The sequence below is a fragment of the Pongo abelii genome, chromosome 1, assembly GCF_028885655.2.
Source record: "Pongo abelii isolate AG06213 chromosome 1, NHGRI_mPonAbe1-v2.0_pri, whole genome shotgun sequence".
NCBI classification, from domain to species: Eukaryota; Metazoa; Chordata; class Mammalia; order Primates; family Hominidae; genus Pongo; species Pongo abelii.
Genome location: NC_071985.2, coordinates 193,211,547 through 193,230,394, shown reverse-complemented (window position 1 = coordinate 193,230,394; position 18,848 = coordinate 193,211,547). Strand labels below are relative to the sequence as shown.

General features: G+C 43.7%; 1 protein-coding gene across 1 annotated transcript in view; it reads left to right on the top strand.

The window, feature by feature from the left end:
* The window catches only part of ZMPSTE24 (zinc metallopeptidase STE24), a 44,059-nt gene extending 31,668 nt beyond the window's left edge, over positions 1-12,391 (top strand). The window contains 3 exon segments of the mRNA NM_001132985.1: positions 4,369-4,473; positions 9,276-9,419; positions 10,840-12,391. Of these exon segments, the coding sequence (NP_001126457.1) occupies positions 4,369-4,473; positions 9,276-9,419; positions 10,840-11,064 (474 nt within the window). The 3' untranslated portion in view covers positions 11,065-12,391.
* Positions 12,392-18,848: the final 6,457 nt, after the last annotated feature.

The window sequence follows — 18,848 nt, the reverse complement described above, 5'->3', positions numbered from 1 at the left end:
AGAAGTATATGCTTTAGGAATTTCTTTTTCTTTTTTTTTTATTGAGATGGCGTCTCACTCTGTCACCAGGCTGGAGTGCAGTGGCGTGATCTCGACTCACTGCAACCTCTGCCTCCCGGGTTCAAGTGATTCTCCTGCGTCAGCCTCCCAAGTAGCTGGGACTGCAGGCGCACGCCACCATGCCCAGCTAATTTTTGTACTTCTAGTAGAGATGGGATTTCATCATGTTGGCCAAGATGGTCTTGATCTCTTGACCTTGTGATCCGCCCACCTCGGCCTCCCAAATTGCTGGCATTATGGGTGTGAGCCACCGCGCCTGGCCATGCTTTAGGAATTTCTTTGGAAAATTCTGGTTTTGTTTTTATTTTACTCTTATTCTTGGATATCAATGCAGAAATGACAGCTCTTTCTCTTACACTTTAAAGATATCATTCTGCCAAGCGCTTACACCTGTAATCTCAGTACTTTGGGAGGCCAAGGCGGGAGGGTCACTTGAGCTCAGGAGTTCAAGACTAGCCTGGGCAACATAGCAAGAACTTGTCTCTACTAAAAATAAAAATTAGCAAATTAGCTAGTTGTGGTGGTGCATGCCTATAGTCCCAGTACTCAGGAGGCTGAAGTGGGAGGATCTTTTGAGCCCAGGAGATCAAGGCTGCAGTGAGCTGTGATTGTACCACTGCACTCCAGCTTGGGCAACAGAACGAGCTCCTGCCTCAAAAGTAAATAAACAAATAAGATAAAGATAGTGTTCTACTGTGTTCTGGATTTTTTTTTTTTTTTTTGAGACAGAGTTTCACCCTTGTCCCCCAGGCTGGAGTGCAATGGCGCGATCTCGGCTCAGTGCAATCTCCACCTCCTGGGTTCAAGGGATTCTCCTGCCTCAGCCTTCTGAGTAGCTGTGATTACAGGCACCCGCCACCACACCCAGCTAATTTTTGTATTTTTAGTAGAGACGGAGTTTCACCATGTTGGCCAGGATGGTCTTGAACTCCTGACCTCAGGTGATCCACCTACCTTGGCCTCCCAAAGTGCTGGGATACAGGTGTGAGCCACTGCACCCAGCCCATGTTCTGGATTTCTTTGTTTTTCCTGTTGAAAGCATCTGGCTGTGAGCTTATTGTCTTTTTTTTAATTATTATTATTTTTTTACATTTACAAATTAGGATGCATTTTTTTTTCCCTTTTTTTGTGAGACAGTCTTGCTCTTGTTACCAGGCTGGAGTGCATTGCACAATCATAGATCACTGTAGCCTTGAACTCCTGAGTTCAAGCCATCATCCCATCTCAGCCTCTCAAGTATCTGGGACTATAGGTGCACACCACTATGCCTGGCTAATTAAAAAAATTTTTTTTTGTAGAAACAGGGTCTCATTATGTTGCCCAGGCTTGTCCATGACTTTTTGTTTCTTAATTTATTCCTTTATTTTGGTAGAAAACATCCTCTAGTACCTTCCTGAGAAAGATTACATAGGTAAAGTTTTAAGTTTGTATGCTTAAAATGCCTTCATTTTTCTGTCATACTGGCTTGCTACTTAGACTGGGTATAGATTTCTAGATTGGAAATACTTTTCCTTCAGGATTGTGAAGGCATTGTTTCATGGCCTGCTTGATTCCAACACTGCTGATGAATCTGAAGTCATTCAGATTACTGATCCTGGCCCAGGCATGGTGGCTTACGCCTGTAATCCCAGCACTTTGGGAAGCCAAGGCAGGCAGATAACTTGAGGCCAGGAGTTCGAGACCAGCCTGGCCAACATGACAAAACCCCCGTCTCCACAAAAAAATACAAAAAGTAGTTGGGCATGATAGCTCACGCCTGTAATCCCAGTACTCAGGAGGCTGAGGCACAAGAATTGCTTGAACCTGGGAGGTGGAGGTTGCAGTGAACTGAGATCCTGCCTCTGCACTCCAGCCTGGGTGACAAAGTGAGACCCTGTCTTAAAAAAAAAAAAAAAATTGCTGATCCTTTTGTTACTTTTTTTGTTTTTGTTTTTGTTTGCTTTTCTGGAAGTTTGTTAGATCTTTCTCTGTTTCAGTGTTCTAAAATTTCACATACCTTGATGGGGATCTGTTTTCATCTACCATGTTATATGCATCACACTGTTTTCATCCACTGTGATATATGCATTAGGCCCTTTTATTCTGGAAATCGAGGTCCTATGGTTGTAAGAAATTTTCTGAAATTATTTTGTTGATTTTTCTCCTCTCCATTTTTTAAATTCTGTGTTTTCAGGGCTCCTCTTACTCGAGTGCTGGATTTGTTATACTGAACTGTCCTATCTTTTTAACCCTCTTTTCCATTTTAAATATATCTCTTTCTACTTTCTAGAATTCCCTCATCATCTTTTAATCCTTTTATTGCACTTCCTTTTTTTTTTTTTTTTTTTTTTGTGTGTGTGTGAGATGTAGTCTTGCCCTCTTGCCCAGGCTGGAGTGCAATGGCGTGATCTCGGCTCATTGCAGCCTCCTCCCGGGTTCAAGCAATTCTCCTGCCTCAGCCTCCTGAGTAGCTGGGATTACAGGTGCGCACCAGCACACCCAGTTAATTTTTTTTTTTTTTTTTTTTGGATCTTTAGTAGAGATGGGGTTTCACCATGTTGGCCAGGCTGGTCTCAAACTCCTGACCTCGTGATCCACCTGCCTCAGCCTCCCAGAGTGCAGGCATTACGGGCTTGAGTCATCATGCCCGGCCTTCAGCTTGGATTTCTAAGAATTTTTTTATCTGAATTTTCCATTTTACAGCATTTTGTTATTTTTTCTTAGGTGCAGTATCTTAATTTTCTAAACTTTCTCTTTATATAATTTGTTTATTTCATGTTGCTTTTTTTGTGGATCAGATCTTCTGTTTTAACAGCTTACCTCATATATCTGGTAAGTCCTTGGTTATTTGCTCCTTAGTAAGAGAATGGGACTAGGCCGGGCACAGTGGCTCATGCCTGTAATCCCAGCACTTTGGGAGGCCAAGGCGGGTGGATCACCTGCAGTGAGGAGTTTGAGACCAGCCTGACTCACATGGTGAAACCCTGTCTCTACTAAAAATACAAAAATTAGCCAGGTGTGGTGGCATGCGCCTGTAATCCCAGCTACTCAGGAGGCTGAAGCACGAGAATCACTTGAACCCAGGAGGTGGAGGTTGCCGTGAGCCAAGATCGTGCCGTTGCACTCCAGCTTGGACAAAAAGAGTGAAACTCCATCTAAAATAAATAATAATAACTACTGTTAACATTTGTATATACTTTCAGTCTACTTTTTATATTTGTATATTTTTATATACACATTCACATTGTTTCATAATTAGAATCATACTATATATTTTTAGTTTGTGTCTTACTTTCTTCACCTAATCATTTTCCAAAGTCAGAACATAATCCCTTTTTTTTTTTTTGAGATGGAGTCTCACTTTTTCACCCAGGTTGGAGTACAGTGGCATGATCTTGGCTCACTACAGACTACGCCTCCCAGTTTTAAGCAGTTCTCGTGCCTCAGCCTCCTGAGTAGCTGGGATTACAGGCATGCACCACCATGCCTGGCTAATTTATTATTATTATTATTATTTTTTTTTTTTTTTTTTGAGATGGAGTCTTGCTCTGTCGCCTAGGCTGGAGTGCAATGGCGTGATCTCGGCTCACTGCAACCTCCGTCTCCCAGGTTCAAGCGATTCTCCTGCCTCAGCCTCCAGAGCAGCTGCAATTACAGGCATATACCACCATACCCTGCTAATTTTTTGTATTTTAGTAGAGACAAGGTTTCACCATGTTGGTCAGTCTGGTCTCGAACTCCTGACCTCGTGATCCACCCACCTTGACCTCTCAAAGTGCTGGGATTGCAGGCATGAGCCACCACGCCCAGCAATATTTTGTATTTTTAGTAGAGATGGGATTTCGCTATGTTGGCCAGGCTCGTCTGGAACTCCTGGCCTCAAGTTATCTGCCTGCCTCGGTTTCCCAAAGTGTTGAGATTACAGGTGTGAGCCACTGCAATTGGCCCTAATCTTTGAAAACAAAATTTCTAATGGTTTTGTAATATAATGTGACTATCATATAACTTTATCATGATTTATTTAACTATTGTCCCATTATAAAGATTTCTATTTCTTCCAGTTTTTTTTTTTTCCTAATCTAAGTTAGTCTAGACTGTGAGCTTTATGTAGTCTGGGAATGTCCATCTTGTTCGTCATTCTATCTTCAGTGCTTAACCCACTGTGTCATGTGGAGTGGTGGTTCAGGGAATGTTTTGTTAAGACAATCAACAGTTTTGAACAAAACTGATTATTTCTTTAAGTTAAAATCTGTGAAGGGCTATTACTGGGTTAAAGATAAAACTTTTTAAAGGTTCTCAATAATTTATTTTTGATTTTTTTTAATTCAGAATAAGAAACAAGGATGTAAAAATGAGGAGGTACTCGCTGTACTAGGCCATGAACTGGGGCACTGGAAGTTGGGACATACAGTCAAAAATATCATTATTAGCCAGGTAAGTGTGGAGTGACAATTCTTTTTTTATGGCATGGTAGTCAAATTAGAACTATGGCAGGCATGAGAGGTCATATAAGAGAGGCCAAGACAGACTCCACAGCCAGGCTACCTGGTTTCCTATCACGGCTACCTGACTTACTACCTGTGTGACCTCAGGCAAGTTCCTTAACCTCTGCCTCTGTCCCCTCATTGAATGATAATACCTTATAGGACTGGTTAAGAATTAAGTGAGTTAATACATGTAAAGAGTTTAGACTAGCACCTGGAACATGGTGAGTACTATATAAATTATTGTTATCATCACCTCCAGAGTAAGAACTTGGAAGATCAAAAGGAACAAGCCTAGATAAGTTAGACATTAAAATGCTTTTTTAAAATTAAATTAAAAAAATTTTTTTTGAGACAGAGTCTTACTCTGTCACCCAGACTGGAGTGCAGTGATGTGATCTCGGCTCACTGCAACCTCTGCCTCTCAGGTTCAAGCGATTCTCCTATCTCAGCCTCTTGAGTAGCGGGGACTACAGGCACCCACCACCATCCCCGGCTAATTTTTGTATTTTTAGTAGACACAGGGTATCACCATGTTGGCCAGGCTGGTCTCAAACTCCTGACCTCAGGTGATGCGCCCACCTCGGCCTCCCAAAGTGCTGGGATTATAGGTGTGAACCACTGTGCCCACCCTAAAATGCTTTTCTTTTTTTTGAGATGGAGTTTCACTCTTGTTACCCAAGCTGGAGTGCAATGGCGCGATCTCGGCTCACTGCAGCCTCTGCCTCCTGGGTTTAAGCAATTCCCCTGCCTCAGCCTCCTGAGTAGCTGGAATTACAGGCACACGCCACCACACCTGACTAATTTTTTTTTTGTATTTTTAGTAGAAACGGGGTTTTGCCATATGAGCCAGGCTGGTCTCCAACTCCTGACCTCAGGTGATCCGCCTGCCTCAGCCTCCCAAATTGCTGGGATTACAGGCATGAGCCACCACTCCTGGCCTCTAGAATGCTTTTTTAAAAAGATTTTTTTCTTTTCTTTCTTTTTTTTTTTTGAAATGGGGTCTCTCTCTCTCTTCCAGGCTAGAATGCAGTGACGTGATCTCAGCTCACGCAACCTGTGCCTCCCAGGCTCAAGCCATCCTCCAGCCTCCGCCTCCCTAGTAGCTGAGACCACAGGTGCATGCCACCACACCCGGCTGATTTTTTTGTATTTTTGGTAGAGACCGGTTTTCACTATGTTGTCCAGGCTGGTCTTGAACTCCTAAGCTCAAGCAGTCCACTCGCCTTGGCCTCCCAAAGTGCTGGGATTACAGGCATAAGCCACCGTGCCCGGTCTAAAACATTTTTTTCATTTAAAAATCATTGCCAGGTGTGGTGGCTCACGCTTATAATCCCAGCACTTTGGGAAGCTGAGATGGTGGATCACTTGAGGTCAGGAGATTGAGACCAGCCTGGCCAACATGGTGAAGCCCTATCTCTATTAAAAATACAAAAATTAGCCAGGCGTGGTGGCACGCCTGTAATCCCAGCTACTTGGGAGGCTGAGGCAGGAGAATTGCTTGAACCCAGGAGGCAGAGGTTGCAGTGAGCTGAGATCGCCCCAGTGCACTCCAGCCTAGGTGACAGAGTGAGACTCCGTCTCAAAAAAAAAAAAAAAAAAAAAAAGTTACTATATATTCATTGGAAATTGTAGAAAATACAAAAAGAAAGCAATTCCAATAATGTTCCTCCTCTGGGTTCTAGAACCTCTAAACCAACAGATGTTTAGGCTTTGGGTGAAAAAGCACTATATCGTGTTGACTAGTTCTGAGCATATGTGGCCTTAACTGAATCTTCAGTGGGTTTTCAGACCTTTAGAAAGGCTAGCTGAGCGAGGCATAGTGGCTCATGCCTGTAATCCCAATACTTTGGAAGGTTGACAAGGGAAGATCACTTGAGGCCAGGAGTTTGAGACCAGCCTGGGCAATGTAGCGAGACCACCTTCTCTCCAAAAGGTTAAAAAATTAGCTGGGCTTGGTGGTATGCACCTGTAGTCCCAGCTACTTGGGAGGCTGGGATGGGAGGATGGCTTGAGTCCAGGAGATCAAGGCTGTAGTGAGCCATGATCACACCGCTGCACTTCCAGCCTGGGTGACAAGGAGACCCTGTCTCTAAAAAAAATTAAAATAAAAAGGCCAGCTGGTTCTGGGTGATGGATTACATGGGAAGACTTGTGAACTCCTGTGGGCACTTTCCTATATCTTTAGGTATAGAAATGCATTCCTTGGCTTGAAGCTATGTTGTGTGGATACATGGCACTGAGTAAGATTAAATAAGTCCAGGTCCAGGTTCAATTGAGTTTTCAGTCTAATAAGGAAAATCACTGCCCCTTCCATGAGGGAAGGGTTCCAATGGAATCAGCCTACCACAAGGTGGTTAAATGGTTCCTGAGATGTGGTACCTTATCAAGGCTGGGATTGATTGCTTCTCCGGACAGATCGGGCAAATGGCATGCACCAGTGAGGAGGGTGTCTGTGTTGACTAATACATTAACTCCATCTTTGTCGCTGTGGCCACTCTATTCATAAGTCCCTTGACCAAGGCATGGAGTGGCTACAGAGAAAGGCTAGCTGACCTTCACAGAGCAGGTGTCTTCCCCACTTGACCAAGAACCTCCTTGACTATGGGACTCTTTGGGTGAACATTAACATTAGGCCAACTATAGTCAAACTCTGCAGTAATTTTGGAAGTTTTTCACATACCTCTTTTCCAAATCTCCTTGTTAGCCATCCTCTACTTTTTTCCAAGGCCCTAATTATCCAGCCAAACCATTTGTTTCCCACTGCTAATGAATTAGGATATGTATCCTTGCCTCAGGCTCTCTCTCCTTTCAGGCTGAGTAGACAGTGAGATATACATCTTAAAGTTCCCCTCACCGAGAGTAATTCCTTTCACTACTGCCTTCCAAGACCATCCCTGAGTGGCTCTGTAATGCCACAGCAGTCCACTTTCATCTGGTGCCAGCATATGGTATTAAGTTATTGTAAAATAGGTTCTGATTTTGTTCCTGTTCAACTAGTTGATTATAGGGAATGGCATATGAGTAAGGGTTGGTTGAGGGTTGTTGGTGGCAGGAGTTGGTGTACTAGAGTATGAGCCATCTGTTTATTTAACTTACTGGTGCCTTCATAACTTGCTTCATTTCCACTCTTGTATCTACCACTTGTCCTTGAGGATGAAGTGCTTCTGGGCATAGCAGTTTCCTGGCTAGGCAGATTAACAGATTAACATAGCACCCAGTTCTGGAGGGATAGTTCAGTTTGCAGGATCATGGTATCCCATGGCCAGGAATTCAGTCTGTAGTAGGGCCCAGTAGCAAACCAAAAGTTATTTTTCAAAAGGACAATGGTTACTTGACAAAAGTTGATGCATAGATTATAAGTGTAGGAAACTTCAGTGGAGTTTTCTGTTGGAGCTTGTCATATTGGATCCACTGAGTTGTAAGGATGAGTGTCGAAGCTGCTTGTCCTGGGGCAGCTGGTGAGCCTTCTTATGCTCTGAGCCCCACTCTAAGTTGACAGCTTCTTGGGTCATCTCGTTTGGGTCAAATGGTTTGGAGCAACACACTTAAATAAGGGACATGTGGCCTCCAAGATCCTAATTTGCACAGAAAAAGAATGTTGTATGTTCTCCAACCTTACTCCAAGAGGTTGTATTTTGGTATAGATTTTTTATTTTTTTCTCCTCTCATTTATTGATCAAGATGGATCTACTTTTTCCCCTGACCTTTCTAACTATTCGGTACAGCTCCAGTGGGCCTAGAGAGGATTCAAGGGAAGCCTGTTTCTTTGGCGCCTCCACTTCAAAGTCAGGTGGGAGGCGTTGTATCTGATTACAGTGTTATAAAACAAGGCCAGAATCCATTCTAGCCCTTCACCCTTTTACAGAGAGAAAATATCCCATTGCTATTGACCACTTCAAACCCTCAATGATAGGAGCCTCAACTTAAGCTTGCTCTTATAGAAAATGATACAGTTTATACATTTGGGAACATTTTATTTTACTTTTGAAATAAAAGTGAAACTAAAAATTACTGGTGGGGCAGGGTGGTTCAAGCCTGTAATCCCAGCACTTTGGGAGGCCCAGGTGGGCGGATCATCTGAGGTCAGGAGATTGAGACCATCCTGGCTAACACGGTGAGACCCCATCTCTTCTAAAAATACAAAAAATTAGCCGAGTGTGATGGCGGGCACCTGTAGTCCCAGCTACTCGGGAGGCTGAGGCAGGAGAATGGCGTGAACCCAGGAAGCGGAGCTTGCAGTGAGCCGAGATTGTGCCACTGCACTCCAGCCTGGGTGACAGAGTGAGATCTGTCTCAGAAAAAGCTACTTAAATAATTTGTTCTGTGATCACACTAATACCTTTCTTAAAATCACACTATGAATTTTTTTTTTTTGAGATGGAGTCTCACTCTGTTGCCCAGGCTGGAGTGCAGTGGCGTGATTTCAGCTCACTGCAAGCTCCGCCTCCCGGGTTCATGCCATTCTCCTGCCTCAGTCTCCCGAGTAGCTGGGACTACAGGCGTCCGCCACCACGTCCGGCTAAATTTTTTTGTATTTTTAGTAGAGACGGGGTTTCACCGTGTTAGCCAGGATGGTCTCAATCTCCTGACCTCGTGATCCGCCCGCCTTGGCCTCCCAAAATGCTGGGATTACAGGCGTGAGCCACCGCGCCCGGCCACACTATGATTTCTTATACTTTATGGATGCTACTGATCCCATAGTGAAATCAGCTTGGTAATAACTTAGAAATTTCATGTCCTTCTTTCTAGATGAATTCTTTCCTGTGTTTTTTTTTATTTGCTGTATTAATTGGTCGAAAGGAGCTTTTTGCTGCATTTGGTTTTTATGACAGCCAACCCACTCTTATTGGACTATTGATCATCTTCCAGTTTATTTTTTCACCTTACAATGAGGTAATGTATGATCTTTAAAATTATCACACATATGCTCTTGCCTGCTTCAAATCTAGAGCTTTCAGGATAGTGAAAAAGGAAATAGAACAGTACAGTTTAAACAAATAAATGAAACAAAGTCTTTGAGTCCCCTGATTCACTGGTCAGTATGACAAAGTAGCAGAAAAATTCAAGCCCAAATAAATAAACGTTTGCATACTCTTAGGAAAATATAAGTAGAAAATTAGACTTCAGCGGTGAACACCTAAAAGGACTCGGTAGATGGAGATTAACTATTGGAATGTTGTGTCCTAGGCCACCAGTGCTTGGGTAAAAATCTTACGTGTGTGAGGGGACAAAGCAAACACTAATTGAGTCTATGTACGGCTGTTCCTCTGCTCCATGACCACCTGCCTCCATATAGCTTGAGGGATCCACCCAAACCCACAAAATCAAAATCGGGTATTTTGTGGTAAATGAAACTTAAGAACATTGCTCTGTGTTAGCTCATTAGGGGTATTCCGTGTGAGTGATAATACATAGGTTAATGAGACTATATAACAAACCTGACAATGGTATCATTTCATGATGTTTGGTAAGGCTTCCAAATTGAGCTAAGAAATAATATTGAAGATCTTGAGGTATCTCCATTCAGAAGAATTCTTTCTTGGGATAGATTGTAGAGTTAAGATGAGCTAAATGAATTATATTTTTCTATTATGTATGGTGGGGACATCGGGAAAGAAAAATGGAGGGGCATAGATCATATTCATATAGCATTGTCCACATAAACAAAATAAATTTGGCAGAGAACTGAGATGTATTATCTTAAAACTCCTTTTTTTTTTTTTTTTTAAGATGGAGTCTCGCTGTGTCTCCCAGGCTGGAGTGCAGGGGTGTCATCTTGGCTCACTGCAACCTCCACCTCCCGGGTTCAAGCAGTTCTCCTGCCTCAGCCTCCTGAATAGCTGGGATTACAGGCGCGCATCACCATGCCCAGCTAATTTTTGTATTTTTACTAGAGACAGGGTTTCACCATGTTGGCCAGGTTGGTCTCGAACTCCTGACCTCAAGTGATCCACCTGCCTCAGCTTCCCAAAGTGCTGGGATTACAAGTGTGAGGCACCACACCGGGCCTGAGCATGACTTTTGAGTCTCATGTCAGCACTCAAAAGTTTCAGATTTTGGAACATTTCAGATTTCAAGTTTTTGGTTAGGGATGTTTAACTTTTATATGTGTTTCTGGCGTGTTTGCTTGGGGGAAAATAAGGCTCAATTTATAATTTCCTCACCCTAGGTCCCCTAAATATTAGTGATCTTTCTTTTGTCCTGCCATTCCTCTTATCCCAAGCCAAACTTCCTGTACAGTCTCAGCTCATGGAACCTTCAGTAACAACAAAGAGGTGGACAGTGGCTAAAACCCTTTCATTTTCTTTTTCAGGTTCTTTCTTTTTGCCTAACAGTCCTAAGCCGCAGATTTGAGTTTCAAGCTGATGCATTTGCCAAGAAACTTGGGAAGGCTAAAGACTTATATTCTGCTTTAATCAAACTTAACAAAGATAACTTGGGATTCCCCGTTTCTGACTGGTTGTTCTCAATGTGGCATTATTCTCATCCTCCACTGCTAGAGAGACTTCAAGCTTTGAAAACTATGAAGCAACACTGAGATGCCTAGGGTCTGTGACTGAAGACATTTCTGATTATTTCTGTCCTGGCAGCATGTTCCAGCTCTTGATGTTTTTAAACTTTTTTTTAAAAGAAAAATTAAGTACAGAAAAGCCAATTTAAATACATTTAATATGTCATTTCAAAAATGATTTTAATAATTCATTTCTTAAAACACTGAATGAATTTTGAAGCTTAATGTTTTTAAAGGCATAGTTTTATCTTTGACATCTAATTTACCATCAAGTCGTAAAATTATTTGGAAAAATACAGAACTTGTTTTATTTGTATACTTATATGGAATCTGCATGTGAGGTGTTTGAGGGCATATGTTTGAAAGAGGGAGCATCACCATGGGAATCCTTTCTGTGAGGCGGAAACAGTGGTCCTGAATCATTGTGCTCATACCTAACTTGAAATCTGGTCTTACTTTCATGCTGTTATGATTTCACCTGGTGAATCAGTGTTTTAAATAAGAAAGGTAATAGTTGGTAAGGCCAATGTTATTTAAATGAAAGTATTTAGAAAAATGCTCTCTTATTCTACCAAATTTTTAATTTCTCTCTTCCCTTTCTTGCTACACAGTGATCAAGAGTTTCTCATAGTGCTTTGAAGTTAGAAATTATGTATAGGATATTTTAAATCATTGAGTTTTGTGGGGTTTTTTTGTTTGTTTTTGTTTTTTGGAAAATCCCTGTCTTTATCTTTTTTTCCCACATGGTAGATATGATCCCATTGGGGGTAAATTGTAGCTTTTTCTCATTCATGCAGTAAATAATACATCCTTTCACTTAGCAGAGATGGCCATATTAAACACGTTTTGCTATGTTAAAAGTGGCAGAACAGGAAAGACGAATTAAAAATAACATTTTTTAAGTGACATAAGGGTGAAATACTGATGAATCTCTGTGACATTACAGGGAAAAAAATATAGTTTTCTATCTCTTTCAAGGGCAGAAGAGTTTTCATTTTTATTTTTGTAATTTTATCTGTAAGTCATAAATACTACTTAATCAGGCCTGATTCTACTTTTGAAAATTACAGTTCTTGAAATGCAGATAATGTTTACTTTGAAAACAAATGTCATGAAAGATTTCCAGTTTTTAAAGCTATATGTTTCACTGCTTCATATCTCTGTCCACTTTCTGAATGAGAACTTATTTTGTGCCTAGAGCTCTCACTCACTGATAATGCTTACCTTCTGGGCATTTATTCCAAAGTGGGATCAACTGTATGCCTTTGGTATCTGACCATAAAGTCTTTTGCTCTGCTGACATTTGGGTGATGTCTTCACATGGAAATATAATAAAAATAAAAATCTAGTTTAATACTGCATTATTTATTTTCCTAAGGCTAAAGAGGAGCAGTCCTATGCCTTTTATTCAGCATCCTTTATCTGTGACTTCATGCTCTGATAACTGCCTTTCCTTCCTTCTGTGCCTTTGAATACAAATTTCAGTTCTGCAAAAGTGAAACATTAAACATTGCCAATGCAAATGTATGTACTTTGTCTTTAGTTTGTTATTTGTGTATCATTTGTTCAATTTGTGTATCATTTGTTACCTGAACATATGTTTATTACCCAAGAGGAACTGGGTGCTAGCAATGAAGAGTGGAATGAAGAAATAGCCCTAATGATGAGTGGTGTCAGCACCACCACTGTGCTTTACACAGAGTCTCTTCAGTGTCTTGCTCCTGCTCTGCTCCAGAGTATCACCAGTTCTTGCAGATATTTCCTTGGAAGCTTCATTTGGAATCATTCCTTCTCCATTTTTATAACCTCAAATTGTTGGGCCTGCCTGGTCTGCTCCAGCTGCCTCTTTGGTTTTCCTTACATATGGTGGCAGTAATTAGCTTTTAAATATGTGACTGACTTAGTCACCCACACTTTATGGATGGCAGAGGCATAGGGATGGCCAAAAGGATACTGGTAGGTTCCTGAGAAATTGACCAATCAAGGGAAGAGTAGATAGGCCCACCAATGAAGGAATAGATGGCACTCTGCACCCTAAGAAAGACTTGGTGGATGTGCAGCAGGGGCAAAATTGAGTAGGTCAAAGCCTTGGGTAAAATGGCACAACTCCAGCAGAGTTAAGCTCTGAATCTAAGGTAGAATCTCTGTTGTGTGTATATACTGGCTTTGTCTGAGTTGGCCCTTTGCTGAGATCTGAGAACTGCTTGTAAATTCTGCCTCTGTTTAGGATAGGAGAATTCCCAGGATCAGTTCAGTTCAGTGGTTTTAGTACCAAATGATGGTCCCTGCTTGCCCTTATACTTTATATGCTCACTGTTATCCCTGATCCTACATGTGATATTCCCCTCCCTGTGGAAACCTTCTACTTTTTTTTTTTTTTTTTTTTTGAGAAGGAGTTTCTCTCTTGTTGTCCAGGCTGGAGTGCAATGCCCCGATCGCAGCTCACCGCAACCTCCGCCTCCTGGGTTCAAGCGATTCTCCTGCCTCAGCCTCCCAAGTAGCTAGGATTACACGCTTGTGCCACCACGCCTGGCTAATTTTTTGTATTTTTAGTAGAGATGGGGTTTCACCATGTTGCCCAGGCTGGAGTGCAATGGTGCGATCTCGGCTCACTGCAACCTCCACCACCCAGGTTCAAGAGATTGTCCTGCTTCAGCCTCCTGAGTAGCTGGGATTACAGGCATGGGAGCCACCACATCTGGCTAATTTTTGTATTTTTTTCTTTTCTTTCTTTTTTTTTAGACTCTCTCTCTCTGTCGCCCAGGATTGAGTGTAGTGGCGTGATCTCGGCTCACTGCCACCTCCGCCTCCCGGGTTCAAGTGATTCTCCTGCTTCAGCCTCCCGAGTAACTGAGATTACAGGCATGGGCCAACACACCTGGCTAATTTTTGTATTTTTAGTAGAGACAGGGTTTCTCCATGTTGGCCAGGCTGGTCTCAAACTCCTGACCTCAGGGGATCCGCCCGCCTTGCCCTCCCAAAGTGCTGGGATTATGGGGTGAGCCACCGTGCCCAGCAAATTTTTGTATTTTTAGTAGAGACGGGGTTACTCCATGTTAGCCAGGCTGGTCTCAAGCTCCTGACCTTGTGATCTGCCTGCCCTGGCCTCCCAAAATGCTGAGATTACAGGTGTGAGTCACCACACCTGGCCATGTTCTTATATACTTTCTGTATCTTTGATGGTTTTGAGTATTCTGCCATCATTAGCAGAAAGCTAACTACCACTTAAGGGCCTTACATTCTATCCTAAGGGCAAAACAGAAAATTACAGATAATTTGTAATCCAAAACTTTTATCCAGAAATATTTTCAGACCACAGTGATGTGAGCAAGTAACTTGAACGATGTGTGCCAGGCTGAGTTCAGTTTTGTGGGAAGGCAAATATAATCCATCGTGGAATGGGATAGTCCCATTTAGACAATATGGATAAGGAAATCTTGGGCTCTTCTCTGTTATCCAGGATGATTTCCAGGGAGGAGGATTTCCTAAACAGTTTGACCAGAAACAGCTAGGAAGAAACCTCTGTGTGTTCTAAAAACCTGTGAAGCCACGACCGCCAATACTCAGGAAGCAGACTCGCCTTACTCTGCCCTTGGCTGAGTCAGAGCTCCCCTCTGGCTCTCTGGATGATGGTCGATAACAGGTAAAGTATTAGGATTAAGCCTGGGGCTCTATAATCCAACATGCCACTTACTAGTAAGACTTTGGGTGAGAAACTTGACGGAGACTGTATTTCTCCATCTGTCCCCACCCTACCAAGCGCTGCTCTAGGTGATGGGGAATACATGGTAAACAAAAGGTACAAAAATCTGCCACCTCTTGGAGTTTACATTCTAGTATCGGGGAGACAGACAACTAAAATGCATTTATATGGTGATACATGTTTTGGAAAAAAAAAGGGGGGCTGAGGTGTTTGGGTGGGGGTGGGACCTGCAATTTTATTTTATTATCTTTTATTTTTTGAGATAGAGTTTCACTCTGTTGCCCAGGCTGGAGTGCAGTGGCACGATCTTGGCTCACTGCAACCTCTGCCTCCCGGGTTCAAGTGATTCTCCTGCCTCAGCCTTCCAAGTAGCTGGGATTACAGGCATCCACCACTACACCTGGCTAGTTTTTGTGTTTTTAGTAGAGATGGGGTTTCACCATGTTGGCCAGAGTGGTCTTGAACTCCTGACCTCAAGTGATCCACCTGCCTTGGCCTCCCAAAGTTCTGGGATTACAGGCATGAGCCACCATGCCTGGCCAGCAATTTTAAATAGGGTGGTCACAAAAAGGCATCACTGAAGGTCACGTTTGAACCAAGACCTGAAGGAAATGAAGAGTGAGGTGTTCTAGGGAGGTGTCGAGGGAAGAGCATCCCAGACGCTAGATTTTGCAGGGCCTTGTAGGCCATTGTAAGAATTCAGGCTTTTCCTTGAGTGTGGTAGGAGGCCATTGTAGAGTTTTAGGCTAAGAAGTGACATGATCTGAATTTTTAATAGGACCACTCTGGCTTCTATGTTGAGGAGCAAAGGTTGAAGCAGGGGACTAGTTGGGAGAGGCTTGCAGTCCTTCCTGCAAGAAATAATGATGCTAGACTGGAGTGGTAGTCAGGAGGTGGTAAGTGGCTGGATTCTGGATATATTTTTAAGACTGAGCCAACAGGATGTGCTGACGGATCAGATGTGGGGTCTAAGAGATAAAGTGGGAGTGGAGAATGACTCCAGTGTATTTGGCTTAAGTAACTAAAAAGATGGAGTTGCCCTTGGGTGAGATGGGAAAGATCGCAGGAGCGGGGATTCTGGAGGGGAAGATCAGGAGTTGTTTTGGACAGGTTAAATTTGAGATGCCCATCAGACATCGAAGGGGAGATGTTGAGTAGGCAGTTGGATCAATGGATCAAGTTAAGCAGCGAGATCTGGACTGGGGGATACATAGATAGAGTTTAAAGCCATGAAACTGAATGAGATATGAGAGGAGCCAGAGAAAAAGATGTGGTCTAAGGACCAAGTGACGTTCAGATACTGGAGACATGAGAAATCAGTGCAGGAATCTGAGAACAGTGTGGTGAGCTAAAAGCCAAAGTGAGACCAACCCTCCCCATAAAAGGGAGCAAAAATTTGGGATAGTATCTACAGGTGGGATTGAGACAGAGATTTTATTTTTTAACATGGCAAATGAGTTAATACCTACTTTACAGGGCTGTGGTAGGGATAGTATGAGATAGTGTTTGCAGACACTTAGCACAGTATCTAATAATATAAGAGCTCAACAATTGATACTTGTTGGTGATATTAATAATTCACCCTAATTGCTATGAGGTAAATAAGCACAAAATTAAAATGTTTCTGGGCCGGGTGCGGTGGCTCAAGCCTGTAATCCCAGCACTTTGGGAGGCTGAGGCGGGTGGATCATGAGGTCAGGAGATCGAGACCATCCTGGCTAACACAGTGAAACCCCGTCTCTACTAAAAATACAAAAAAATTAGCCGGGCATGGTGGAGGGTGCCTGTAGTCCCAGCTACTCGGGAGGCTGAGGCAGGAGAATCACTTGAACCCAGGAGGTGGAGTTTGCAGTGAGCTGAGATCGCGCCACTGTACTCCAGCCTGGGCGACAGAGTGAGACTCTGTCTCAAAAAAAAAAAAAAAATGTTTCTGACTCAGCTGGCCTATAGGGTGAGGAGAGGATTGCCAGAGAGATGAAGTTTGAAAGAGGAGTCAGCAGCAGCAGGTGTGGGACTCTCCTCACAGGCTGCATTTTAGAGGTGCAGTTTGCTGTTGTACCTTTGCAGAGGGGCTGGGCTGTCTTGGTGCAATGCCCTTTCTGTTAAGCTTCTAAATCCCCCTTTTCCTAATTGTAAACAGGGGAATTGAATTCCTACTTTTTTTTTTTTTTTTTTTTTTTTGCATCAGACTGTTGCCTCCCAAGATTCAGCTGTCAAAGGGCAGGTCCCTGTTCTCAGTAGGTGAGGGAATAAAACTCAGACACTGGGCCATTTCAGAACACATCTCAGCCGCACACAAGTGGAGACCAGATCCCTTCCTTCCTGGTTTGATGATTGGTGGGATCTTCCTCTGAGCATCTTGAACATATTCATTTAATAAATATTTATTGAGCACCTGCTGTGTGCCAGGCACTGTTTGATGTGCTGCAGAATAGAACAGCAAATAAGAGCAAAAGTTTCTACCCTCGTGGAGCTTATATTCTAGTGCTTTATGTTGAATAGTGCTAAGTGTGGAAGAGAAAAAATAAAGCAGAATGGTATTCTGGAATATCAGGGTAAGGATGAGGTCAGTTTTGAATAAAGACCTGAAGCAAGGTCACTGGCAGTGATATTTTGGGGAAGAACATTCCAAGCAAAGGGCATGGCTTGTGTGTTGTGCACATGTTAGAGGAACAGCATAGGCTGGTATGGCTGCAGTGGAATGTACCAGAGTCTAAGCACAGAGGTGAGTTTAGAAAGGCATATAGGAGATTCGTAGATCACAGCAAATGGTCTGAGTGAAATTCACCCACCAGGGAGTCTTACATAGGCTACCAACCACTGGTCCTTAGGAATTAGCCCCCTTTCAGCCCCTTCAAATTGCTGTCAGAAGGAATGAGGTGTAACTGCATGAGATTTGTGAGTCATCAGCCTCTCTGTGGTGCTGAAACCCTCCAGTGGACCATCTCTGGGAATGTTGCAGAGAGGGATAAGGAAAGGTTCCCAGGGCAGGTGCATCAAGAGACTTCAAGGAGTAGAGTGGCTCTCTAAACCTAAGGTTCCAGGCACTAGGAGCAAGTGAGGGATCCAGCCTAGGGAAGGGAGAACCCTCCTCCCCACCAGGTATGTAATACCTGAGAGCCTGCCCAAGGCTTGGCTTCAGCTGCCTCCTGCAGCTCACATCCTCTCCCTTCCTCCTCTGTGCCCTGCACTCCAGGGGGCCCTTGGCGGCTACAGTGGCAGCATGGCCTTCTCTGAGATGCTGTAACTTGGGAATTGCCCAAGCACTGAGGATGAAGCCACATCAGTGGCCCTCAGTCTAACCCCACCATGTCCCTCCTGTGCCCCTGGATTGGGGTAGGGGGGCTGAGATGTCACTAGTGATAAATGTGTGTTGAGAGGAGGAGGGAGGAGGGAGGATGGGCTAGTGGAGGGTAGTGGGGAGAAGAAGGAGGAGGGCAAGGATGCGTCAGCATAGAGGGGACTTGGAACCAAGTTTGTGGTAAGGTGGGAGGGCCTAGGCTTCCGCACATGCTTGGACTTCAGGCTGGAGTCCCCGAGCCTCAGCCCCTTCCCCTCCTCTTCCTCCTTGAAGGCCTACAGAGCTATGGGCTGGGAACCCCCAGGTGGTGCAGATCAGATCTGAGCTAGTCTCTCCTGGACTTTTTTTCATCCAAGTCCATATCTGTTTTTCTCATGAACCTGGAAACCCCTGGAAGGCAAGAACAAGGTCTTCCAATCTTTCACTACCAGCTCCTACCCCAGGGCCAGCACACCGTGGGTGCTGAAACTCACAGAGGACCTTCCAAGTGGCAGACCCCGGCAAGACACTGGGTGTGCTATACTGGCATGAACAAGATACAGGTGAGTCCTTGCCACAGTTGTACAAAGGCTCAAAAGGGATTCACCCAAAGTTACACAGCAGGTCAGCATCCTGCCTCCATTCCTAGGTTCCTCCCACAGATGTTCCTCAAAACTGCCATGCCATCCTAATGCTCAGAATTCAGGTGCCCAGAGAAAACGCCCCATCCTGCCCTCCCCCTCCGGAGCCTCTGTCCTTCCTGCCTGGGCAATGGAGGCCCAGCAACAACTGCCCCATCCACAAGAAGAGAAGCCCAACAACTCTTCT